The 22,795-nt window shown below is 66.9% G+C and overlaps 6 protein-coding genes across 7 annotated transcripts; all 6 read right to left on the minus strand.

The window, feature by feature from the left end:
• Window positions 1-2,907: 2,907 nt before the first annotated feature.
• Window positions 2,908-5,014, minus strand: RPS19 (ribosomal protein S19). The gene is made up of 6 exons (XM_082785231.1): window positions 4,936-5,014; window positions 4,642-4,712; window positions 4,450-4,550; window positions 3,229-3,412; window positions 3,078-3,132; window positions 2,908-2,973 (listed from the first exon to the last, which is right to left on the minus strand). The coding sequence occupies exons 2-6, from the start codon at window positions 4,710-4,712 to the stop codon at window positions 2,947-2,949; spliced, it is 438 nt and encodes a 145-aa protein (XP_082641357.1). The 5' UTR covers window positions 4,936-5,014; the 3' UTR covers window positions 2,908-2,946.
• An 82-nt stretch (window positions 5,015-5,096) lies between these two features.
• Window positions 5,097-8,591, minus strand: LOC309890829 (guanylate-binding protein 3-like). 2 transcript variants are annotated; one of them, XM_082785229.1, is made up of 9 exons: window positions 8,272-8,591; window positions 8,033-8,160; window positions 7,854-7,963; window positions 7,233-7,432; window positions 6,910-7,152; window positions 6,549-6,823; window positions 6,257-6,469; window positions 6,084-6,186; window positions 5,479-6,000 (listed from the first exon to the last, which is right to left on the minus strand). In XM_082785229.1, the coding sequence occupies exons 1-9, from the start codon at window positions 8,444-8,446 to the stop codon at window positions 5,618-5,620; spliced, it is 1,830 nt and encodes a 609-aa protein (XP_082641355.1). In that variant the 5' UTR covers window positions 8,447-8,591; the 3' UTR covers window positions 5,479-5,617. The 2 variants fall into 2 exon arrangements, with proteins under 2 accessions (XP_082641354.1, XP_082641355.1); XM_082785228.1 differs by having other exon boundaries at window positions 5,097-6,000; window positions 6,084-6,469.
• A 55-nt stretch (window positions 8,592-8,646) lies between these two features.
• On the minus strand, window positions 8,647-11,178 carry LOC309890830 (guanylate-binding protein 7-like). Its single transcript, XM_082785230.1, has 9 exons — window positions 10,932-11,178; window positions 10,722-10,849; window positions 10,546-10,655; window positions 10,274-10,464; window positions 9,952-10,194; window positions 9,590-9,870; window positions 9,301-9,513; window positions 8,942-9,217; window positions 8,647-8,864 (listed from the first exon to the last, which is right to left on the minus strand). Exons 1-9 carry the CDS (start codon window positions 11,104-11,106, stop codon window positions 8,655-8,657), a joined length of 1,827 nt encoding a protein of 608 aa, XP_082641356.1. The 5' UTR covers window positions 11,107-11,178; the 3' UTR covers window positions 8,647-8,654.
• Window positions 11,174-15,098, minus strand: LOC309890828 (guanylate-binding protein 2-like). The gene is made up of 11 exons (XM_082785227.1): window positions 14,971-15,098; window positions 14,124-14,894; window positions 13,637-13,982; window positions 13,398-13,525; window positions 13,222-13,331; window positions 12,950-13,140; window positions 12,628-12,870; window positions 12,266-12,546; window positions 11,977-12,189; window positions 11,615-11,893; window positions 11,174-11,537 (listed from the first exon to the last, which is right to left on the minus strand). Exons 1-11 carry the CDS (start codon window positions 15,010-15,012, stop codon window positions 11,322-11,324), a joined length of 2,820 nt encoding a protein of 939 aa, XP_082641353.1. The 5' UTR covers window positions 15,013-15,098; the 3' UTR covers window positions 11,174-11,321.
• Window positions 15,099-15,104: 6 nt separating this feature from the next.
• Window positions 15,105-15,912, minus strand: LOC309890832 (guanylate-binding protein 2-like; the record flags this gene model as incomplete). Its single annotated transcript, XM_082785232.1, has 2 exons — window positions 15,105-15,551; window positions 15,628-15,912. Coding segments are annotated over 2 exons (732 nt in total), but the record flags the coding sequence as incomplete, so codon positions are not given.
• Window positions 15,839-22,586, minus strand: LOC309890826 (uncharacterized protein). Its single transcript, XM_082785225.1, has 18 exons — window positions 22,043-22,586; window positions 21,808-21,932; window positions 21,631-21,737; window positions 21,118-21,551; window positions 20,931-21,031; window positions 20,084-20,849; window positions 19,874-20,001; window positions 19,695-19,804; window positions 19,423-19,613; window positions 19,098-19,340; window positions 18,736-19,016; window positions 18,447-18,659; window positions 18,070-18,357; window positions 17,779-17,993; window positions 16,763-17,279; window positions 16,587-16,696; window positions 16,315-16,505; window positions 15,839-16,232 (listed from the first exon to the last, which is right to left on the minus strand). The coding sequence occupies exons 1-18, from the start codon at window positions 22,230-22,232 to the stop codon at window positions 15,931-15,933; spliced, it is 4,512 nt and encodes a 1,503-aa protein (XP_082641351.1). The 5' UTR covers window positions 22,233-22,586; the 3' UTR covers window positions 15,839-15,930.
• Between the last annotated feature and the right edge of the window lie 209 nt (window positions 22,587-22,795).

A 22,795-nucleotide genomic window follows, 5' to 3' on the forward strand; every position in this document is an offset into this window, starting at 1 on the left:
GGTGGCCGAAAGATTCGGGATCTGGCGGGCAGCCCCGAAAACGGGGCAAAAAGCATGGAAATGGGGCAAAAAGAAAAAAAAAAAGGAACTTACGGCAGGATTCGGCGGCCCCACCGGCGGCGGGGATGGGGCCGAATGCACAGAGACGGCCTCGGCGGGTTGCGGGGAGCCCCTGCAGCTGGGAGAAATGGTAGAAAAAAGGAGGATTTGGGTTTTTTTTGACATTAGGGACGCCCTAATGTCAAATTAGCACCCCACAGAGGGGTCTGCGCCACCCCAAAGTGATGAGGAGGAGACCCTGTCCCGAGGGACCCCAGCTGGAAACTCAGCGTGCAGGGGCGAGACTGGGACAGGAGCCCAAAGCGATGCCCAATTTCCGCCTGTTTTGCCCCAAATCTTACTGCCACCCCCGCGGTGCAGCCGCCGAGCCCTCTAGTGGGACAGCGTGCGAGGGAAGCGCGGCCGCCTCAGGGCGAAACGCTGCGGCACCAGGCCGGGGAGGCGACGGGTGCTGGGTCCTGGGGGTTAATTAGCTTCAGTGATTAACGAGGAGCCGATGAGCAGCCGCGTGCCCTGGCTGCTGTCACCCTGCTGGAGCCCAACGAGGAGGAGATGAGGAGCAGAGCAGCAGCAGCAGCAGCGTGTCCTCTTCTCTTCTGTGCCTCCAAAGGGTTCCTCTGCCTCCAACGCTGCAGCTGCGGGGCCTCTCCCAGCAGGTAAGGGTTTGGGGGGGAGGGTTGGGGGGCTTGGAGCACGTCAGGATGGGGAAAAAAGGGACGGGAAAAGGGGAGCCCCAGCCCCGAGGGCTCGGCACCGCCCGGCACGGCAGGGGAACAACCCAGGGGAACCAAGCCAGGGGAACCAACCGGTCCTGCTGCAGCCCGCGGGCACCGGCCCGCCCCGGTGACGCCTTTGGGGAGCAGGTGAAGGCAGGGAGGTGGTGACAGGGATCGGCACCACGCCGGGATGGGAGCAAACGGGGCCCTTCTGGGGCTAAAAGGGGCTAAAAGGGACTAAAAGGGGCGCGTGGGGGGGTGGGCGCACAGGTGAGGAGCTGAGGGAGGTGGGGAGGGAGGAGAAAGCCAAAATTTCCTAAGGTGAGGGAGGCGGTGAGGAAAAAAGCCCAAATCTCTCCTCCTCGTCAGCCTCGACCACCTCAGGGAGGGCTCAGGAACCGCAGAATATCCCAGGTAGGAAGGGACCATAAGGATTGAGACCCCAGCACGGCTCTACCCCAAATTTAAGCCCGTGTGACTAAGCACGGAGACCAAAATCATCTAAAAACCCTGCCAGGCCTGGTGGCTGAGCGCTCACCGACTTCTTTCTCCACAGGCAGCCGGCGCCTCTCACCGCGACCATGAGGAGCAGCAGCGCCGCACGAGGCCAGGCCGGGACAGGGGCTGGAACACCCCACGGGAGACACCAACGGCGGCCAGGACGAGCCCCCCTCGAGCCCCCCGAGGTTCCTGAGGCGGCTGCGAGGGGTGGCGGGGCCGAGGCCGGGCCCTGAGCCCCCCGGGACCCCGCGGGACCCCCGGTGGCGCCGCGGCACAAAATGGCGGCGGGGCCGCTTCTCCCTCAGCGCCTTTCCCGCCCACGGCGCGGCCCCGCCCCCTTTTCCCGGCCCTCAGCCAATCAGCGGCCGCGAGCGGCGCGTGCCGCTGAGGGGCGCGACGACCGTTAAACGGCCGCCCCCGCCCGCGCGGGTCGCGAAGCTCCTTTTCCTGAGGTAAAATTTTTAGAAAAAACGTTTTTTTTGACCCAGAACCCCCTTGGAGGGACATGGGGGGACCCAAAGTGTATCCTGAAGTCGATTTGGGAGGAATCCTGTGGTGTATTTGGAGGTAAGGGGCTGCCGCCCTCCCCAGTCCCCTCAGGCTGTGCTGAGCTGTTAAATTCCTGTTAAAATCCCATTAAATTCCCCTTAAAATCCTGTTAAATTCCCATTAAACTTCCCCAAAGCAAGTAGGAAAAGTACCCCAAGGCAGGGGCCCCTTCCCCCCCCATCCTTTCCCATGTTCTGAGGGGTCTCTGAGGGGCTCCTCTTGCCCAGCTGGGTTAAAATCCTCCAATTTGATATCTTCAAGCAAAAAAACATTATTTTCTCCCCCTTCTTCTTCTCGCCTGCCCACTCTGGCATCGCCACACAGGAGGGGCGGTTGTTGGAAGGCCACAAGAACCACGCTGGTTAAAAGAAAAACGAGCCTAAAAATACCTAAAAACACCCGCTCCCCCCCTTCCCAAGAAGGAAAAAAGCTTTTTTTTTTTTAAAAAAAAACTAAATCCCAAATCAGCGCAGCTGACACAACAGCTGCTTCTCCCTTTCAGCCCCATCTCCGCTGTCATTCTTGCTTTGTTTTGTTGCAAAAAAAAAAATCTATAAATTGCTGCAAACGCTGCCGTTTTCCTGCCTCTTTCAGGATTCTTCCAATCCATGGAGGAATTTGCACCAAAATTGCCCATTTTTGTCCTGTTTCTCCCAGGGCTGAGCCCCTGCTCCCTCCCAGCCCCACGCTTTCTCCCCCCAAACCCACTGGTGACACCTAGAAATGGTCATTTTGGGGACCAAAGGGCATTTCTGCTGCTTTTTCCTCAAAAAAAGCAGAGTTTTTAGTCTGGTGAGGCCAGGCAGCAGTGAGGCAGCTGCAGTGAGAGCCAATTTGGGTGTTTTTTCCCTTAAATTTTAAATAAAAATGCTGATAAATCAGGGCTGGAGGGACCGATCATGTTTATGGGGCCGCACAGTGAGGCCAGGCGCCTCAAACCCAAGGGCCAATTCCTCACTTTTTTTTCCCCCTGCAGCACCATTTTTTGGACAGAAATCCTCATTTTTCCCCAAAAAAAGCCCCCCCGACCCCCAAACCCCCTTGTTTTCCCCCCAGGCGTTTGGAAGGAGCACTCCACACCCCGTGTTAACGAAGCTGTTTTTATTCCGCAGCGTCACCCCTAGTGCTTCTTGCTGGCGGCCGCCACCTGGGGAAGGCAGAGAGACCCCCGTCAGCGTGAAAACCACCAGAAAAAAAGAGAAAAAAACAACACCAAAAACCTCTTAAATCACCCCAAAACGGGGCACGCACCTGCCCGGCGATCCTATCCAGATCCCGCTGCCCCTGCGGCGTCAGCTTGCGCCCGCTGGCGAAAAAACAGACAGAGCGTTGAGAAGGGAACAAAACCAGCGGAACAAAGTGACGAAAAAGGACAAATTCGCCCCAAAAGGGGGCTCCTCACCCGTCCTGGTCCTTCTCCACCATCTTGAGCCCCTCGAGCGCCTGCAGCACGCGGCGGGCGACGCTCTTGGAGCCGCGGCTGAAGTGGCTGGGCATCACGCCGTTGCGCTGCCGCCCGCCGTAGATCTTGGTCATGGAGCCCACGCCGGCGCCGCCGCGCAGGTACAGGTGCCGGGCGGTGGAGGCTGAGGGGGAAAAAAGAGTTTTTTTGGGGGAAAAAAGCGAGGTTTGGGGGAAATAGGGCGTTGGGGTGAAGGGTTGGGGGGTTTCTGAGGGAGATGGAGGGGTTTGCGGGGAAGGTTGGTGGTTTTGGGGAGATATTTTGTGTTTTCAAGGAAAATAGATCAGTTTTTTTTTTAAGGGGGACACAAGGCTCCTCTTCTTGAGGGAAAATCTGTTTTGGGGGAAAAAATCCTGGCTTTGTAAGGGATAAAGCTCCTGATTTTGGGGGAAAATCCTCTGTTTTAGGCTAAAAGCTCACAGTTTGGGGGAGAAAAGCTTCCCATTTTGGGGAAAAAAGCTCCTGGTTTGGGGGGAAAGTCCGGTTTTATGCTAAAAGCTCCCAGTTTTGGGGAGAAAAGTTTCCAGTTTGGAGGAAAAAAGGCTCCCGGTTTTGGGGGAAAATATTCTGTTTTAGGGAAAACATTCCTGGTTTTGTGGGGAATAACGCTATCAGTTTTCAAGGAAAATCCTCTGTTTTAGGCAAAAAGGTCACAGTTTTGGGGAGAAAAACTTCCAGTTTTGGAGTGTGGGGAGGAAGGCTTCAGTTCCTGGGGGAAAATCTTCTGTTTTGGGGAAAAAAATCCTGGTTTTGAGGGGACAAGACTCCCAGTTTTGAGGGAAAATCCTCTGTTTTAGTCCAACTCCAGGTTTGGGGAAGAAAGCTTCTGGTTTCGGGGGGAAATCCGCTCACATTTTGGAGGAGACTCCAGTTTTGGGGGAAAATCTCCCGGTTTGGGGGGAAAACCCTCCCATTCTTGAGGAAAAAGCTCCTGGTTTGGGGGAGAAATCCTCTATTTTGGGCAAAAAGCTCCCGGCTTTGCAGATAAAAGCTTCCCCTATTTTGTAAGGGAAATCCTCCTGGTTTTGGGGTAAATTACTCCTTTTCTTGGGGAGAAAACCCTCTGTTTCGGGCAAAAAGATCCTTCTGTGCAGAAAAACCTCTCCTTTTGGGGTTAAACCCTCCCGTTTTGGGCCAGAACCCCCCGGTTTCGGCACTCACCGGCCCGCGTGTAGAACCAGTTCTCGTCATAGGGCGCCAGCTCCTTGTGCTTGGCCAGCTTCACCGTGTCCACCCACTCGGGCACCTTCAGCTTCCCCGACCTAAGGGCGGCGCCGTTACCGGGGGCTCTCCGGTCCCCCCCGGTGCCCCCCCGGTCCCCTCCCGGTGCCCCCCGGTGCCCCCCGCACTCACTTCTTGAGGAAAGCCGCCAGGGCCCGCACGAACTCCTGCTGGTTCACGTCCTTCACCGTCACCCCGGGCATCTACCGGGACACGGGGGGGGGGAGTCAGCGCCACCGGGACCGGGACCCGAACCGGGACCGGGAACCCCCCCCCGTGCCCTCCAGCGCCCCCCAAGGTCCCGGTCGCGGTCCCGGTCGCGTCCCCACCCCCCCGGTTCCGTTTCCGCACCCCCGGTCCCGTTTCCGCGCCCCGGTCCCCCCCCATCCCCGGTTCCCCCCCCCCGGTGTCGGTCCCGGTCCCGACCTCGCTGCTCCGTGCGCGCGCGGCGGGGCCGGAAGAGGAGGGAGCGCGGGGCCGCCCGGGGGAAGGCGCAGGGCTCGAGTCTCGCGAGAGCTTCTCCTCCAATCCCCCTCCGCGAGATTTCGCCCCGCCAATAGGAGCGCTGAGGGGGCGTGGCTCCGCGTTCCCGCCCCCCGTGAGGTCATGGCGCGCCGCCGCCACGTGGGGGCGCGCTGCGGGCGTGACGTCAGAGCTGGCTGGGGCAGCACCGGGCGCGCTTCGCTCCGGTGGCAGCCGGGAGGTCACCGCCGAGGGGGGGGACTGGGAGCGGCCGGGGGGTCGGGGAACGACCGGGAGGGGACCGGGGTGGGGCGAGGAGCGGCCGGGGGAGCGCTGGGGGGTGGCGGCGCCTCCCAGAACCGGGAGGGGGCGTGCAGGGGGCTCCTCCCCGGCGTTTCCGGCACAGGGCAAAGCCGCGGTGGCGCCGGGAAGGAACGGGAGGAGCGGAAGGCGCCGGCGGAGCCTTCAGTGGAGCCCTCTGGGCCCCCGCGGCCAGGCGGTGAAACATCGGCACGGGAGCTGTGTGAAAGCGGCTTTATTTGGCACGGGAGCGGCGGCTGCCGCGGCCATGCAGGCGGCACGAGCAGCGCTGCCCCGCGCTCCCCTTCGGCTCCTCGGCGGCGGCGGCAGCGCCCCGGCCAGCCGCCTACTTGAGGGCCTTGTTTTTGTTGAGCATGATGAAAATCTCGCAGGCGGTTTTCAGGGCCGCCTGCACGGTCGTGCAGATGTGTCCCACCATGTCTTGGGTTTTGAGCGACTTCCGCAGGCTGGCCACTTCGTCCTCCAGCAGCTTGGCCCGCTCGCTGAAGCCCTGCTTCAGCAGCCGCTCCTGCTCCTGCAGCTTGGCCTGCATGGCCCGCTCGATCTCCTGCTGCGCCTTCAGTGCCTCCGCCTGCATCTTGGCCTCCATCATCCTCAGGCTCTCCTGGTAACTGCGCTCCTGGTCGGCCAGCAGCACCTCCAGCTGCTTGTTGCGCTCCTCCGCCGCCTTCTGCGCCTGCCCCAGCAGCTCGGCCTGCTGCTTCTGGTCTTGGGGGGGGGACAGGGACATGAGGGGACGCTGGGAGTCGGCCCCGGGGGCTGCGGGGATGCACCGGGGCCGCGGCCCTCACCTGCCAGCTGCTTCTCGACCTCGGTCAGCGCGTTGTCCGCCTTCAGCACCGCCTCGGCCTCCGCCTTGTGCCCTTCCAGGAACTTGTCCAGCATCTCCTCGGCCTGCAGGGCCCCGGGGGGGTGAGGGAACAGCCCCAAGCCCCCTCCCCGAGCCCCGCAGCGCCGTCCTCACCTTGTTGCCCTTGTTCGGGGCCTCCCGGTAGGCATCCACCAGGCGCTGCCGGTCGGCCTGGTAAGCGCGGTAGCCACCGGGCTGGGTGTAGGTGCCGTGGGCCAGGTTGGCTTTGAGGGGCTGGGCCAGCTCGGCCAGCAGCTCCTGGCAGCGCGTGCGCGACGCCTCCTCGTTCTGCTGCAGCAGTGCCCCGTACTCGGCCTGCAGCTCCTCCTGCGGGCACCGGGACGGCGTCAGCACCGCGGCGGGGCCGGGAACACCCGGCGAGGGCCCACGGGGCACTGCCACGCACCATCAGCTTCAGCTGCTGCTGCTGGTCCCGGTCCCGGAAGGCGCGGTGGTGGAAGACGGCCAGCGCCTGCTGCAGCCAGCGGTTGTGCGCCTCCGACAGCTCGTGCTGCTTGGCCGGCAGCACCACGCCCTGCATGCCCTTGCGGTACTCCACCAGCGCCTCTGCCACCGCCGCCGCGTTCTCGCTCGCCGCCACCACTGCCATCGTTCTCTCCAGGCAGGGCACGCGCCCGCTGCTGATGGTCTCCAGGTAGCTCGTCACCACCGTGCCGAACGCTGCCGGGAGCGGCGCCGAGAGGCACGGTGAGGCCCCAGCACCGCCGCCGAGCCCTCGAGCCCCCCTCCGCCACCACCCCGCTCACTGTGGCCGTTGAGCTCCGCGCCGTCCTGCAGCTGCTTGGGCCTGGAGGCGGCCAGCACGTGCTGGCAGAAGCGCTCCACCTGCGCCAGGAAGCCGGGCTGCAGCGCCGCCTCGGGCAGCTCCTCGGGCCGGCCCCGCTGCTCCGCGCCCACGGGCGGAGGGAAGACGAAGCACTTGCGCGTGGGGAAGTAGTTGCGGATGCACTGCCGCGTGGTGTTGTACGCCACCACCTGCCGCCCGTAGCCTGCACGGGGCAGCGGGGGCACCGTGAGCCCCGTTATCGCCGCCACCGCCTCCGTGCCGCCTCCCCGCCCGCCCGCTCACCCGGCTTCAGCATCAGCGCCCGCTCCAGGTACTCGTCCTCGCTGATGGGGCGCTCGTCCGCCCGCAGCTCCAGCGTGAAGTCGCGCACGGCCCAGACGAAGTCGGGGAAGAAGCGCACGAAGTCGCTGTCCTCCGCCTCCCCCGCCCGCTCCCCGGTGCCCGCCCGCGTCCGGATGAAGCCCGTCAGCTCCGACACCAGCCTGGCACCCGCTCAGGAACCCAACGGACACCCGTGGGGGCCCCAAGCCCGGCCTCTCCCCCCCCAAAATGCCCCAAATCCCACAGCTCGGCCCCAAAAGTGCCCCCCCAAGCCCCAGTTTCACCACAAATCCTGCAGCTTCCCCCTGAATCCTTGTCACCCCCCAGGTGCCGTGTCCCCCCAAATCTGACATCCCCCTAAATCCCACAGCTTCAACCCTGCACTGCCCCCTTAAACCCCAAATCCCCCAAATCTGACATCCCCCCACCCCAAAACATCCCCCTAAACCCCACGACTCCACCCCAAACCCCACAAATCCACCCTAACCCCGCTCCCCCATTAACCCTTAAGCCCCAAATCCCCTCAACCCCCCCCGAAAAATCCCCTAGCCCCCCCCAAATCCCCCTCCCAGTGCCGGATACTCGAGGTTCTCCAGCGCCTGCTGGTCGATGGTGCCGGAGCTGTTGTACACCAGGGTGCTGGAGAGCAGCAGCGCCAGCGTGAAGATCCAGGCGTCGTTACGGCTGTCACCCTACACCCGGGGGGGGGTCGTCAGGGCCGGATCCGGTGGTCTCGGGCCCCCCCCCGACCCCACACCCACCTTGTCGGGGTCCCCCAGCCCCTCGGTGTCCAGCAGCACCAGGGTGGTGTCGGCCCGGCACGGGTGCGGCAGGCACCACATCCAGATGCCCTTGGTGTGCGCCTGCACCGTGTGGCCCAGGCGGAAGCCTGTGGGGCCGGGAGAGGGGTCAGGAGGGTGAGCGGGACCCGCCGGCCCCGTTAATCCTCCCTTAACCCCCTCCTTAACCCCGTTAATTGGTGATGCCCCCATGGTCTCACCGCTGCGCCGCTGTGCCAGCCGGTTCATGAGGAAGGACTTGCCGGTGCGGTAGGGCCCGGCGATGGCCACCACCACCACGGGCTGCCCGATGCCGCTCAGCACCTCCAGCGCCGCGGGGTCGGCCCTCAGCACCCCGTCGGGCCCGTTGCGCACCAGGCACAGCGGCTCCTCCATTCCTGCTCCCAGCGCAAGCAGAAATGAAACCGAAACGAAACCAAAACTCCGGCACCAGCGAATAAAAAGCAGCGCCCCCCCCCTCCCCTTTTCCTGTCCCCGCCTGACTCAACGGGAGGGCGGCAGCTGCTCGGCCCTTTCCCGGAATGCCTCAATTTCCAGGAAACACAAACTGAGAAGCAGGAGGGAAGAATTTATTGGGGTCACATCAAGGCCACAGCACTTTCTGGAACTTCCACAACGCCGCCTGTGCCAGGCCCGACAGGACTACTTTGGCGGCGATGCCGAGCCCGTCCAGTGCCTTTTGGCGCCACGACGGCTTCTTCATCTCCTCCTTCTCCTCCTGCAGCCTCCGGATCTGCTCCCCCAGCGCCTCAGCCTCGTGCTCGAAGCCTTCCTGCTGCAGCGCCTCCTTCTCCTGCGGCACACAGAGGGGGCTCGGCACCGCCACCGCGGCCCTCGGCACCACCGGCATCGCCGCGCCCTCACACCTACCCGCATCTTGTGCTCGATGACGCGCTCCTGCTCCTCCACCATCACCTCCTGCTGGCGGCACAGCTGCTCCTCCAGCTGCCGCTTGTGCTCCTCCAGGCTGCGCCGCTGCTCCTCCTGCCGCGCCTCCAACGCCTTCATGGCCTCTGCCGCCGCCGCTGCCGCCGCCTCGCTGGCCGCCCGCTCCTTCTCAAGCTCCGACAGCTGCTGGTCGGCCGCGCACAGCGCCCGCACCAACACCTTGCGCTCCTGCAGGAACTTCTCCAGCACCGCCGCTGCCTGGTGGGCGCAGCCATCAGGGTGCTACCGGCACCGGCACCGTGCATCCAGCACCACGCATCCGGCACTGGCACGGCACTCACCTTCACCCCCAAGCCAGGCCGCCGGTGGTAATTCTCCATCAGCTCCTTCAGGTGCTCCTGGAAGCGCCGCGACCCCCCCGGCACGGCGTACTCCCCGCGGTCCAGCCGCTGCTCCACGTCCCGCCACAGCTCCTGCAGCACCGCAAGGCTCCGCTCCTCCGAGGCCGCCTCGTTGCGCCGGCAGAACTCCTCCTTGGCCGCCTCCAGCTCGCTCTGCCGGGGCGACGCGTGGCTCAGCGGGCAGGGGGACACCACGTGCCACACCACACCGCACCGTGCCAGCACCCACCATCAGCTGGAGCTGGTAGCGCTGCTCCTTGTCGGCAAAGACGCGCGCCATGAAGAGGGCGAGGGCGCCGCGCTCACAGCGCTGGTGCGCCTCCCCCAGCTCCTCCTGCGAGGCCGTGGGCAGCTTCAGCTCCTGCTCCATGCGCTGCCGGTACTCGGCCACCGCCGCCGCCACCGCCGCTGTGTTCTCGGCCGCTGCCAGCGCCGTCACCGCGCTCTCCAGGCACAGCACGCCGCTGCTGCCGATGGCCTCCACGTACCTCTCCGCCAGGCTCGCCAGCACTGCCGGGAGGCAACGGCAGCGTCACTCCCCTGTGGCACCCCAACGGGGCCACCCGGTGCCGCGCCGCCACCGCCACTCACTGCTGCCCGTCACCGCCACCCGCCCCGGCAGCGCCTTCACTGGGGCCGTGTCCCAGATGTGCCGGCAGAAGGCGTCGGCCTGCTGCAGGAATCTGGGGCGCAGCTGCCCCTCGTCGAGCTCCTCCAGGCGCGTCATCGCCTCGGGCTCGGCCGGCGGTGGCAGCACGAAGCACTTGCGGTTGGGGAAGAAGTCGCGCAGGCAGCGCCGCAGCTCGTTCTGCTCCTGCACCACGCGGCTGCTCCCTGCGGCACGGGGACACCGTTGGGATGTGGCCCTGTGCCGTCACCCCAAATCACCCCCGTGGTGCCACCGCCGCCGTACCGGGCCGCAGGCGCAGCACGTGCTCCAGGTACTCGTCCTCGTTGACGAGCCGCCCATTCACTGCCAGCTCCAGCACGAAATCCCGCACGGCCCAGACGAAGCCAGGGAAGAAGCGCACGAAGTCGGCTGCTGCCGCGTCTCCGCTGTCTCCCGCCCGCACCCGCACGCGCTCCGTCAGCGCCGTCACCACCCTGCGGGGAGCAGCAGCGGCGTCACCACAATGTCACCGTGACAGTGCTGGCACCGCCGCGCCCGCCCAGAGCCCCCGGTACCCGAGGGTCTCCAGCGCCTGCTGGTCGATGGTGCCGGAGCTGTTGTACACCAGGGTGCTGGAGAGCAGCAGCGCCAGTGTGAAGATCCAGGCGTCGTTATTGCTGTCACCCTACACCCGGGGGGGGTCGTCAGGGCCGGATCTGGTTGCCCCGCGCCCCCCTGGCCCTACACCCACCTTGTCGGGGTCCCCCAGCCCCTCGGTGTCCAGCAGCACCAGGGTGGTGTCGGCCCGGCGCGGGTGTGGCAGGCACCACATCCAGATGCCCTTGGTGTGCGCCTGCACCGCGTGGCCCAGGGGGAAGCCTGCGGGGCCGGGAGGGCGTTAATGTCGTTAACGACCTCCTCATTATCCCCATTAACCTCCTCACCAACCCCGTGGTCTCACCGGTGCGCCGCTGCGCCAGCCGGTTCATGAGGAAGGACTTGCCGGTGCGGTAGCGCCCGGCGATGGCCACCACCACCACGGGCTGCCCGATGCCGCTCAGCACCTCCAGCGCCGCGGGGTCGGCCCTCAGCACCCCGTCGGGCCCGTTGCGCACCAGGCACAGCGGCTCCTCCATTCCTGCTCCCAGCGCAAGCAGAAATTAAACTGAAATGAAACCAAAACTCCGGCACCAGCAAATAAAAAGCAGCGCCCCCCCCCCCCCTTTTCCTGTCCCCGCCTGACTCAACGGGAGGGCGGCAGCTGCTCGGCCCTTTCCTGCACTGCCTCAATTCTCAAAGGAAACACAAACCGAGAGGCAGAAGGGAAGAATTTATTGGGGTCACACCGAGGTCACAGCATGCGCCGGATCAGCTGCAGGGCGCCTGACAACGCCACTGGTAACAGGCGTGGCAGGAAGATACTGGCAGCAATGCTGAGCCCGTACAGTGCCAGTTTCATCCTCGATGACTTCTTCATCTCCTCCTTCTCCTCCTGCAGCCTCCGGATCTGCTCCTGCAGCGCCTCGGCCTCATGCTTGAAGCCTTCCTGTAACAGCGCCTGCTGCTCCTGCGGCACACAGAGGGGGCTCAGCACCGCCAGCACAGCCCTCGGCACCGCCGGCACCGCCGCGCCCTCACACCTACCCGCATCTTGTGCTCGATGACGCGCTCCTGCTCCTCCAGCATCGCCCGCTGCTCGCGCTGCAGCTGCTCCTTCAGCTGCCGCTTGTGCTCCTCCAGGCTGCGCTGCTGCTCCTCCTGCCGCGCCTCCATCGCCCTCACGGCCTCTGCCGCCGCCGCTGCCGCCACCGCCTCGCTGGCCGCCAGCTTCTTCTCATGTTCCGACAGCTGCTGGTCGGCCGCGCACAGCGCCCGCACCAACACCTCGCGCTCCTGCAGGAACTTCTCCAGCACCGCCGCTGCCTGGAGGGCGCAGCCATCAGGGTGCTACCGGCACCGTGCATCCAGCACCGGCACCACGCATCCGGCACTGACACGGCACTCACCTTCACCCCCAAGCCAGGCCGCCGGTGGTAATTCTCCATCAGCTCCTTCAGGTGCTCCTGGAAGCGCCGCGACCCCCCCGGCACGGCGTACTCCCCACGGTCCAGCCGCTGCTCCACGTCCCGCCACAGCTCCTGCAGCACCGCAAGGCTCCGCTCCTCCGAGGCCACCTCGTTGCGCCGGCAGAACTCCTCCTTGGCCGCCTCCAGCTCGCTCTGCCGGGGCGACGCGTGGCTCAGCAGGCAGGGGGACACCACGTGCCACACCACACCGCACCGTGCCAGAACCCACCATCAGCTGGCCCTGGTAGTGCAGCTCCTTGTCGGCAAAGACGTGCGCCATGAAGAGGGCGAGGGCGCCGCGCTCACAGCGCTGGTGCGCCTCCCCCAGCTCCTCCTGCGAGGCCGTGGGCAGCTTCAGCTCCTGCTCCATGCGCTGCCGGTACTCGGCCACCGCCGCCGCCACCGCCGCCGTGTTCTCGGCCGCTGCCAGCGCCGTCACCGCGCTCTCCAGGCACAGCACGCCGCTGCTGCCGATGGCCTCCACGTACTTCTCCGCCAGGCTCGCCAGCACTGCCGGGAGGCAACGGCAGCGTCACTCCCCTGCGGCACCCCAACGGGGCCACCCGGTGCTGCGCCGCCACCGCCACTCACTGCTGCCCGTCACCGCCACCCGCCCCGGCAGCGCCTTCACCGGGGCCGTGTCCCAGATGTGCCGGCAGAAGGCGTCGGCCTGCTGCAGGAATCTGGGGCGCAGCTGCCCCTCCTCGAGCTCCTCCAGGCGCGTCATCGCCTCGGGCTCGGCCGGCGGCGGCAGCACGAAGCACTTGCGGTTGGGGAAGAAGTCGCGCAGGCAGCGCCGCAGCTCGTTCTGCTCCTGCACCACGCGGCTGCTCCCTGCGGCACGGGGACACCGTCGGGATATGGCCCTGTGCCGTCACCCCAAATCACCCCCGTGGTGCCACCGCCGCCGTACCGAGCCGCAGGCGCAGCACGTGCTCCAGGTACTCGTCCTCGTTGACGCGCCGCCCATTCACTGCCAGCTCCAGCATGAAATCCCGCACGGCCCAGACGAAGCCGGGGAAGCAGCGCACGAAGTTGGCCGCCGCCGCGTCTCCGCTGTCCCCCACCCGCACCCGCACGCGCTCCGTCAGCGCCGTCACAACCCTGCAGGAAGCAGTAGTGCCGTCACTGCGACGTCACCGTGACAGCGCCGACACCGCCGCGCCTGCCCCGAGCCCCCAGTACCCGAGGGTCTCCAGCGCCTGCTGGTCGATGGTGCCGGTGCTGTTGTACACCAGGGTGCTGGAGAGCAGCAGCGCCAGCGTGAAGATCCAGGCGTCGTTATTGCTGTCACCCTACACCCGGGGGGGGTCGTCAGGGCCGGATCTGGTTGCCCCGCGCCCCCCCATCCCTGCACCCACCTTGTCGGGGTCCCCCAGCCCCTCGGTGTCCAGCAGCACCAGGGTGGTGTCGGCCCGGCACGGGTGTGGCAGGCACCACATCCAGATGCCCTTGGTGTGCGCCTGCATCGTGTGGCCCAGGGGGAAGCCTGCGGGGCCGGGAGAGGGGTCGGGAGGGTGAGCGGGACCCGCCGGCCCCGTTAATCCTCCCTTAACCCCCTCCTTAACCCTGTTAATTGGTGATGCTCCCGTTGTCTCACCACTGCGTTGCTGCGCCAGCCGGTTCATGAGGAAGGACTTGCCGGTGCGGTAGCGCCCGGCGATGGCCACCACCACCACGGGCTGCCCGATGCCGCTCAGCACCTCCAGGGCTGCGGGGTCGGCCCTCAGCACCCCGTCGGGCCCGTTGCGCACCAGGCACAGCGGCTCCTCCATTCCTGCTCCCAGCGCAAGCAGAAATGAAACCGAAACGAAACTAAAACTCCTGCACCAGCGAATAAAAAGCAGCGCCCCCCCCCCCCCACCTCCTGTCCCTGCCTGACTCAACGGGAGGGCGGCAGCTGCTCGGCCCTTTCCTGGATTGCCTCGATTTCCGGGAAATGCAAACTGAGAGGGAGAAGGGAAGAATTTATTGGGGTTTCACCAAGGTCACGGCACGCGCCAGATCTTCAACACGGCCCCTGACACCGCCACCCGGAACAGGACCGGCAGGAGTATTTCAGCAGCGATGCCGAGCCCCTTCAGCACCCGTTGGCACCAAAACGGCTTCTTCCTCTCCTTGTTCTTCTGCAGCCTCCGGATCTCCTCCCGCAGCGCCTTGGCAAACTGCTCGAAGGCTTCCTGCTGCTCCTGAGGCACACAGAGGGGGCTTGGCACTGCCACCATGGCCTCTGGCATCACCACCCATGCCAGGCCTGGCAGGAAGATGTCGGCGGTGATGCTGAGCCCAACCAGCGCCCGTTGGCGCCACGGATTCTTCTTCTCCTCCTTGTCCTCCTGCAGCCTCCTGATCAGCTCCTGCAGCACCTTGGCCAACCACTGGAAGGCATCCTGCAGCGGCGCCTGCTGCTCCTGTGGCACAGGGAGGGGGCTCGGCACCACCGCTGTGGTCCCTGGCACCAGCACCAGCGCCAGGCCCGGCAGGAAGATATCCGCAGTGATGCTGAGCCCATCCAGCATCAGTTGGTGACATGGCTTCTCCATCTCCTCCTTGTCCTCCTGCAGCGTCTGGATCTGTTCCTGCAGCACCTTGGCCAAGCACTGGAAGGCATCCTGCAGCAGCGCCTGCTGGTCCTGTGGCACACGGAGGGGGCTCGGCACCACTGCTGTGGTCCCTGGCACCACCACCCACGCAAGGCCCGGCAGGAAGACGTCGGCGGCGATGCCGAGCCCGTCCAGTGCCCGTTGGCGCCACGACGGCTTCTTCATCTCCTCCTTCTCCTCCTGCAGCCTCTGGATCTGCTCCCCCAGTGCCTCGGCCTCGCACTCGAAGCCTTCCTGCAGCAGCGCCTGCTGCTCCTGAGGCACACGGAGGGGGCTCAGCACCGCTGTCATAGCCCCGGCACTGCCAGCACTGCCGCGCCCTCACACCTACCCGCATCTTGTGCTCGATGACGCGCTCCTGCTCCTCCAGCATCGCCCGCTGCTGGCGCCGCAGCCGCTCCTCCAGCTGCCGCTGGTGCTCCTCCAGGCTGCGCCGCTGCTCCTCCTGCCGCGCCTCCAACACCCTCACGGCTGTCGCTGCCTCCGCCACCGCCACTGCCTCGCTAGCCACCCGCTTCTTCTCAAGCTCCGACAGCTGCTGGTCGGCCGCGCACAGCGCCCGCACCAACACCTCGCGCTCCTGCAGGAACTTCTCCAGCACCGCCGCTGCCTGGAGGGCGCAGCCATCAGGGTGCTACCGGCACCAGCACTGTGCATCCGGCACCAGCACCACGTGTGCAGCACTGACACCGCGCTCACCTTCACCCCCAAGCCAGGCCGCTGGTGGTACTCCTCCCTCAGCTCCCCCAGGTGCTCCTGGAAGCGCCGCGACCCCCCCGGCACGGCGTACTCCCCGCGGTCCAGCCGCTGCTCCACGTCCCGCCACAGCTCCTGCAGCACCGCAAGGCTCCGCTCCTCCGAGGCCACCTCGTTGCGCCGGCAGAACTCCTCCTTGGCCGCCTCCAGCTCGCTCTGCCGGGGCGACGCGTGGCTCAGCGGGCGGGGGGACGCCGCGTGCCACACCACACCGCACCGTGCCAGCACCCACCATCAGCTGGAGCTGGTAGCGCTGCTCCTTGTCGGCAAAGACGCGCGCCATGAAGAGGGCGAGGGCGCCGCGCTCACAGCGCTGGTGCGCCTCCCCCAGCTCCTCCTGCGAGGCCGTGGGCAGCTTCAGCTCCTGCTCCATGCGCTGCCGGTACTCGGCCACCGCCGCCGCCACCGCCGCCGTGTTCTCGGCCGTTGCCAGCGCTGTCACCACATTCTCCAGGCACAGCACGCCGCTGCTGCCGATGGCCTCCACGTACCTCTCCGCCAGGCTCGCCAGCACTGCCGGGAGACAACGGCAGCGTCACTCCCCTGTGGCACCCCAACGGGGCCGCCCGGTGCCGCGCCACCACCGCCACTCACTCCTGCCCGTCACCACCGCCTGCCCCGGCAGCCCCTTCACCGGGGCCGTGTCCCAGATGTGCCGGCAGAAGGCGTCGGCCTGCTGCAGGAATCTGGGGCGCAGCTGCCCCTCCTCGAGCTCCTCCAGGCGCGTCATCGCCTCGGGCTCGGCCGGCGGCGGCAGCACGAAGCACTTGCGGTTGGGGAAGAAGTCGCGCAGGCAGCGCCGCAGCTCGTTCTGCTCCTGCACCACGCGGCTGCTCCCTGCGGCACGGGGACACCGTTGGGATGTGGCCCTGTGCCGTCACCCCAAATCACCCCCGTGGTGCCACCGCCACCACCATACCAGGCCGCAGGCGCAGCACGTGCTCCAGGTACTCGTCCTCGTTGACGCGCTGCCCATTCACTGCCAGCTCCAGCACGAAATCCCGCACGGCCCAGATGAAGCCGGGGAAGAAGCGCACGAAGTCGGCTGCTGCCGCGTCCCCGCTGTCCCCCGCCCGCACCCGCACGCGCTCCGTCAGCGCCGTCACCACCCTGCGGGGAGCAGCAGCGGCGTCACCGCGATGTCACCGTGACAGCACCGACACCGCCGCGCCCGCCCTTAGCCCCCAGTACCCGAGGGTCTCCAGCGCCTGCTGGTTGATGGTGCCGGTGCTGTTGTACACCAGGGTGCTGGAGAGCAGCAGCGCCAGCGTGAAGATCCAGGCGTCGTTACTGTTGTCACCCTACACCAGGGGGGGGTCGTAAGGGCCGGATCTGGTTGTCCTGCGCCCCCCCGTCCCTACACCCACCTTGTCGGGGTCCCCCAGCCCCTCGGTGTCCAGCAGCACCAGGGTGGTGTCGGCCCGGCGCGGGTGTGGCAGGCACCACATCCAGATGCCCTTGGTGTGCGCCTGCATCGTGTGGCCCAGGGGGAAGCCTGCGGGGCCGGGAGAGGGGTCGGGAGGGTGAGCGGGACCCGCCGGCCCCGTTAATCCTCCCTTAACCCCCTCCTTAACCCCGTTAATTGGTGATGCCCCCATGGTCTCACCGCTGCGCCGCTGTGCCAGCCGGTTCATGAGGAAGGACTTGCCGGTGCGGTAGGGCCCGGCGATGGCCACCACCACCACGGGCTGCCCGATGCCGCTCAGCACCTCCAGCGCCGTGGGGTCGGCCCTCAGCACCCCGTCGGGCCCGTTGCGCACCAGGCACAGCGGCTCCTCCATTCCTGCTCCCAGCGCAAGCAGAAATGAAACCGAAACGAAACCAAAACTCCGGCACCAGCGAATAAAAAGCAGCGCCCCCTTCCCCCCGTCCTCCTGCCCCCAGCTGACTCAACGGGGAGTGTTGCAGGAAGCACGGCCGAAAGCAGGACAGACACCAGTATGGTCAGGTCATGCTCCATTTTATTGCCCCAATAGCCTAACTTTTATGGTGAACTTAACAGGGTTGGACAGTGTTTCACACAAGATTATTAGTCAAGAGTACTCAGACCAACAAGTACAAGAAAACAACCCCACCTGCAAGAAACCAACCCCCTTGTGATAAGCAGTCACGTAGACCTTGTCCTTGAAGCCAGAGGCTGGTAACAATATTTTTCTAAATTCCTCAGTTGGGCGATGTGGGAACACTGTCATGGGAACTTCTCAGAGTTGCCCTGGTAGCTTGCTTTGCTCTGCTGCAGCAAGCCGTGGGATCTTGGCTGTTTCAAAAAATCCCTCAAGAGGGGAGGGCGGCAGCTGCTCGGCCCTTTCCTGCACCGCCTTGATTTCCAGGAAACACAAACTGAGAGGCAGAAGGGAAAAATTTATTGGGGTCACACCGAGGTCACAGCACGCGCCGGATCAGCCGCAGGGCCCCCGACGCCGCCACCCGTGCCACGCCCGGCAGGAAGATATCGGCGGCGATGCCGAGCACGTCAAGTGCCCGTTGGCGCCACGACGGCTTCTTCATCTCCTCCTTCTCCTCCCGCAGCCTCCGGATCTCATCCCGCAGCCCCTCGGCCTCCCGCTTGAAGCCTTCCTGCAGCAGTGCCTGCTGCTCCTGCGGCACACGGAGGGGGCTCGGCACCGCTGCCACAGCCCCGGCACCGCCGGCACCACCGCGCCCTCACACCTACCCGCATCTTGTGCTCGATGACGCGCTCCTGCTCCTCCAGCATCGCCCACTGCTGGCGCCACAGCTGCTCCTCCAGCTGCCGCTGGTGCTCCTCCAGGCTGCGCCGCTGCTCCTCCTGCCGCGCCTCCATCGCCCTCACGGCCTCTGCTGCCGCCGCTGCTGCCGCCGCCGCCACCGCCTCGCTGGCCACCCGCTCCTTCTCGTGCTCCGACAGCTGCTGGTCGGCCGCGCACAGCGCCCGCACCAACACCTCGCGCTCCTGCAGGAACTTCTCCAGCACCGCCGCTGCCTGGAGGGCGCAGCCATCAGGGTGCTACCGGCACCAGCACCACACGTCCTGCACCTGCACCACGCATCTGGCACTGGCACGGCGCTCACCTTCACCCCCAAGCCAGGCCGCCGGTGGTAATTCTCCATCAGCTCCCCCAGGTGCTCCTGGAAGCGCCGCGACCCCCCCGGCACGGCGTACTCCCCGCGGTCCAGCCGCTGCTCCACGTCCCGCCACAGCTCCTGCAGCACCGCAAGGCTCCGCTCCTCCGAGGCCGCCTCGTTGCGCCGGCAGAACTCCTCCTTGGCCGCCTCCAGCTCGCTCTGCCGGGGCGACGCGTGGCTCAGCGGGCGGGGGGACGCCGCGTGCCACACCACACCGCACCGTGCCAGCACCCACCATCAGCTGGAGCTGGTAGCGCTGCTCCTTGTCGGCAAAGACGCGCGCCATGAAGAGGGCGAGGGCGCCGCGCTCACAGCGCTGGTGCGCCTCCCCCAGCTCCTCCTGCGAGGCCGTGGGCAGCTTCAGCTCCTGCTCCATGCGCTGCCGGTACTCGGCCACCGCCGCCGCCACCGCCGCCGTGTTCTCGGCCGTCGCCAGCGCCGTCACCGCGCTCTCCAGGCACAGCACGCCGCTGCTGCCGATGGCCTCCACGTACCTCTCCGCCAGGCTCGCCAGCACTGCCGGGAGGCAATGGTGGTGTCACCCCCCTGCGGCACCCCAGCGGGGCCACCCGGTGCCGCGCCGCCACCGCCACTCACTGCTGCCCGTCACCGCCACCCGCCCCGGCAGCGCCTTCACTGGGGCCGTGTCCCAGATGTGCCGGCAGAAGGCGTCGGCCTGCTGCAGGAATCTGGGGCGCAGCTGCCCCTCGTCGAGCTCCTCCAGGCGCGTCATCGCCTCGGGCTCGGCCGGCGGTGGCAGCACGAAGCACTTGCGGTTGGGGAAGAAGTCGCGCAGGCAGCGCCGCAGCTCGTTCTGCTCCTGCACCACGCGGCTGCTCCCTGCGGCACGGGGACACCGTTGGGATGTGGCCCTGTGCCGTCACCCCAAATCACCCCCGTGGTGCCACCGCCACCACCATACCAGGCTGCAGGCGCAGCACGTGCTCCAGGTACTCGTCCTCGTTGACGCGCTGCCCGTCCACCGACAGCTCCAGCACGAAATCCCGCACGGCCCAGACGAAGCCGGGGAAGAAGCGCACGAAGTCGGCCGCCGCCGCGTCCCTGCTGTCTCCCGCCCGCACCCGCACGCGCTCCGTCAGCGCCGTCACCACCCTGCGGGGAGCGGCGATGCCATCACCGTGACGTCACCGTGACAGCGCCGACACCGCCGCGCCCGCCCTTAGCCCCCAGTACCCGAGGGTCTCCAGCGCCTGCTGGTCGATGGTGCCGGTGCTGTTGTACACCAGGGTGCTGGAGAGCAGCAGCGCCAGCGTGAAGATCCAGGCATCGTTACGGCTGTCACCCTACACCCGGGGGGGGGTCGTCAGGGCCGGATCCGGTGGTCTCGGGCCCCCCCCCGACCCCACACCCACCTTGTTGGGGTCCCCCAGCCCCTCGGTGTCCAGCAGCACCAGGGTGGTGTCGGCCCGGCACGGGTGCGGCAGGCACCACATCCAGATGCCCTTGGTGTGCGCCTGCACCGTGTGGCCCAGGGGGAAGCCTGCGGGGCCGGGAGGGCGTTAATGTCGTTAACGACCTCCTCATTATCCCCATTAACCTCCTCACCAACCCCGTGGGCTCACCGCTGTGCTGCTGTGCCAGCCGGTTCATGAGGAAGGACTTGCCGGTGCGGTAGCGCCCAGCGATGGCCACCACCACCACGGGCTGCCCGATGCCGCGCAGCTCCTCCAGCACCTCGGGATTGAGGCTCAGCACCCCGTCGGGCCCGTTCTGCACCAGGCACTGGGGGGCCCCCATCACGCCCCCCTTGGGCCGCGGCACCGCCTCCGCTGTGTCCCCGCGCCTTGCGGTGACGTCCCGTTGTGCAGCGGTGCCACCACAGCAGGTTTCAACCTCATCCTCTTCCTTGACGGCGCCACCGTGACGCCCGTTGATGTCCCGTTGAATGTCACTGTCCCCACCACACCTTGCATTGGTGGCGTCCTCTTTGGTCCTGGTGTCACCGTGCCCGGTGTTGGCATCCCGTTGAGCGGCGCCATTGCTCAGGTTGACATCCCATTGGGCGGCGGTGCCACCACACCAGATTTCAACCTCGTCCTCTTCCTTGACGGCGTCACCGTGACACGCGTTGACATCCCGTTGAGCGTCACCGTCACCACCACACCTTGCATTGGTGGCGTCCTCTTTGGTCCTGGTGTCCCCGAGCCACGCGTTGACATCTTCATCTGTCATGGCGTCCCCGAGCCACGCGTTGATGTCCCACTTGGACGCGGCGTCACTCTGCCACGCGTCACCGAGCTCCTGCCACGTGCCGGCGCCACCGCTGCCGTCCCCTTTTCCCTTGACCTCATCCCCGCACCACAGCTTGGCGACATCCTCGGCCTCATCCTGCCGCGGGCACAGCGCGGTGCTGGGCCGGGGGCCGCTCCCCACCCCCCCGCGTCCCCCCCACGTCCCCCCACCCGGTACCTGCCGCGCCGCCTCCTCCGCCTCCCGGCACAGCCGCGCCACCCGCAGCGGCTCGGCCCCGCACAGCGCCTCCGCCGCCCGCTCCGCCAGCGCCGCCAGGTCTGGGGAGGGAGAGAAGGAGGGGACCCAAAACACTCAGGGGGGGCGCCCCGCAGCGCGCCCCCTCCCCAGACACCCCCCTACTCACAGGCGCCGCCGACGGGCTCCCCGCTCAGCCCCGTTTTGGGGGCGCAGCCGAGGAGGTGGGCGCAGAGCTGCGGCAACCCGCCGGCACCGCCGGCCTCCAGGCGGAACAGCTTGTGCTCGGGGAACAGCGCCAGGACGCGGCGTGCCACCGGCGCCTCCCGGCCTGCGGGGACGGCCACGGTCAGCGCGGCGTCACCGGCATCCCCGCGGGGACACCGGGGCGGGCGCCCACCTGGGGGGGGTCCCAGCGCCGCCCGCAGCTCGTGGCCTTCGGCCTCCAGCACGGCCTCGTCCTCGGGCGCCGCGGCGGCGCCGTGCAGGCTCCAGACGAAGGGCGGCAGCACGGTGCGCAGCAGCGAGCCTTCGTCCTCCTCATCCTCCTCCTCCTCCGCGGCTTCCAGCAGCCTCAGGCGGCGCGGCAGTGCCCGGACGTAGCCACGAGGAGTGAAGGAAAAAGGAAACGGGGCGAAAAGAGGCAGAAAAGGGCAAAAGGGAGGTGAAGGGGCAAGGATACGTCAGGCGCTCCAGCTCCTCCTGCGGCTCGGCCGCGGCCCCGCTGCTGTAGACGAAGACGCTGGCGAGCAGCAGCTGCAGCACCAGCAGCTGCAGGAACCAGGGGTCCTGGGGGGATCCGGGGGGTCAGCGGGGGGCTCCGCGACCCCCCCCAACCCCTCCAGCCTTCCTCCAGCACCTCCTCATCCTCCTCCTCGTCCCCTGGCGTGGGGAAGCCGGCGGCGTCCAGCAGCACCAGCGCGTGACCCGGCTGCGTCGGGTGCCAGCAGCAGCGCAGCCACAGCCCGGGGCTGCTGGGGAACGCTGGGGGGGGCGAGAAAAACGGGGAGGGGGTCAGAAAAATTGGGGAGGGGGGCAGAAAACTTTTGAGGGAGTCAGAAATATTTTCTGGGGGGGGGATTTGGGGTCGTTACCGCCGCCCGGCCCCGCCAGCTGGTCCAGCAGGAAGGATTTCCCGCTGCCCCTCGGCCCGAAGGCGGCCACGACGTGGACGGGGCCCGGAGCCCCCCGCAGGGCGTCCAGGGCCTGTAGGAACAGCCGCGGCCCCCCCCGCGCCCCCCCCGGCGCCGCCAGCTGCAGCGGGACCCGCGGCGGAGCGGCCATGGCGCTGCCGGTGCCGCTCCCGGAGCCGCTTCCCCGTCCCGGCGCCGCTTCTCCAGCCCCGCTTTCGGTTTCGGTTTCGTTTCCCCGCCCGCGCGGTGCACGCCGGGAGCGAGCTCCGCCCCCCTCCGCTCCCCTCCTGGTGGCTCCGCCCCCCTGCAGGTGGCTCCGCCCCCCTCCCGAGCCCGCCCGAGCCCTAAAAGGGCGGGAGCGAGGCTCGCCGCTTCCTATTGGCCGCGGCTCGCGCCCAGGATGAAAGGCGGCCCGCGATTGGCTCCGCGGGAAGGCAGCGGGTGGAAGGCGCGCTGTGATTGGCTGGAAGGCTGGCCGGCCGTAGAGCGGCGGCTTCGCCTTCGCGGTTTGTCACGGCCGAGTGTTCACGGGCAGTTTGGGGAGAAATCGGGGATTTTGGGGTTCGGGAGCGGCGCCGGGCCCGCAGGAAGGTTCCAGAAGCCTCCAAGGCCTGGTGCAGGGCTCCAGGGGGCCGTGTGCAGAGCTCGAGGGGTCCCTTTGAGGAGCCCCTGGGGGCCGTGTGCAAAGCCGCTGGGGGCCGTGTGCAGAGCACT

This window comes from Aythya marila (genome assembly GCF_965140915.1).
Source record: "Aythya marila genome assembly, contig: HAP1_HAP1_SCAFFOLD_654, whole genome shotgun sequence".
In the NCBI taxonomy this organism is placed as follows: Eukaryota; Metazoa; Chordata; class Aves; order Anseriformes; family Anatidae; genus Aythya; species Aythya marila.

What these genes read in the sequence shown, in the direction of transcription:
- RPS19 (XM_082785231.1), bottom strand. Translation starts at nt 4,712, where the DNA reads ATGCCCGGGGTGACGGTGAAGGACGTGAACCAGCAGGAGTTCGTGCGG. An exon ending in CTGGCGGCTTTCCTCAAGAA is followed by an intron (nt 4,551 to 4,641) that starts GTGAGTGCGGGG and finishes CGCCGCCCTTAG; the next exon opens with GTCGGGGAAGCTGAAGGTGC. An exon ending in CTGGTTCTACACGCGGGCCG is followed by an intron (nt 3,413 to 4,449) that starts GTGAGTGCCGAA and finishes TTTCCCCCTCAG; the next exon opens with CCTCCACCGCCCGGCACCTG.
- LOC309890829 (XM_082785228.1), bottom strand. Translation starts at nt 8,446, where the DNA reads ATGGAGGAGCCGCTGTGCCTGGTGCGCAACGGGCCCGACGGGGTGCTG. An exon ending in GCTGGCACAGCGGCGCAGCG is followed by an intron (nt 8,161 to 8,271) that starts GTGAGACCATGG and finishes CCGGCCCCACAG; the next exon opens with GCTTCCGCCTGGGCCACACG. An exon ending in GGTCGAGAAGCAGCTGGCAG is followed by an intron (nt 6,001 to 6,083) that starts GTGAGGGCCGCG and finishes CCCCCCCCCAAG; the next exon opens with ACCAGAAGCAGCAGGCCGAG.
- LOC309890830 (XM_082785230.1), bottom strand. Translation starts at nt 11,106, where the DNA reads ATGGAGGAGCCGCTGTGCCTGGTGCGCAACGGGCCCGACGGGGTGCTG. An exon ending in GCTGGCGCAGCGGCGCACCG is followed by an intron (nt 10,850 to 10,931) that starts GTGAGACCACGG and finishes CCGGCCCCGCAG; the next exon opens with GCTTCCCCCTGGGCCACGCG. An exon ending in CAGGCGCTGGAGACCCTCGG is followed by an intron (nt 10,465 to 10,545) that starts GTACCGGGGGCT and finishes TGCTCCCCGCAG; the next exon opens with GGTGGTGACGGCGCTGACGG.
- LOC309890828 (XM_082785227.1), bottom strand. Translation starts at nt 15,012, where the DNA reads ATGCTGGAGGAGCAGGAGCGCGTCATCGAGCACAAGATGCGG. An exon ending in CAGGCGCTGGAGACCCTCGG is followed by an intron (nt 13,141 to 13,221) that starts GTACTGGGGGCT and finishes TGCTTCCTGCAG; the next exon opens with GGTTGTGACGGCGCTGACGG. An exon ending in GGTGGCGGTGACGGGCAGCA is followed by an intron (nt 12,547 to 12,627) that starts GTGAGTGGCGGT and finishes GCCTCCCGGCAG; the next exon opens with TGCTGGCGAGCCTGGCGGAG.
- LOC309890826 (XM_082785225.1), bottom strand. Translation starts at nt 22,232, where the DNA reads ATGGCCGCTCCGCCGCGGGTCCCGCTGCAGCTGGCGGCGCCGGGGGGG. An exon ending in CAGGCGCTGGAGACCCTCGG is followed by an intron (nt 19,614 to 19,694) that starts GTACTGGGGGCT and finishes CGCTCCCCGCAG; the next exon opens with GGTGGTGACGGCGCTGACGG. An exon ending in CTGATCCGGCGCGTGCTGTG is followed by an intron (nt 17,280 to 17,778) that starts ACCTCGGTGTGA and finishes CCGTTGAGTCAG; the next exon opens with CTGGGGGCAGGAGGACGGGG.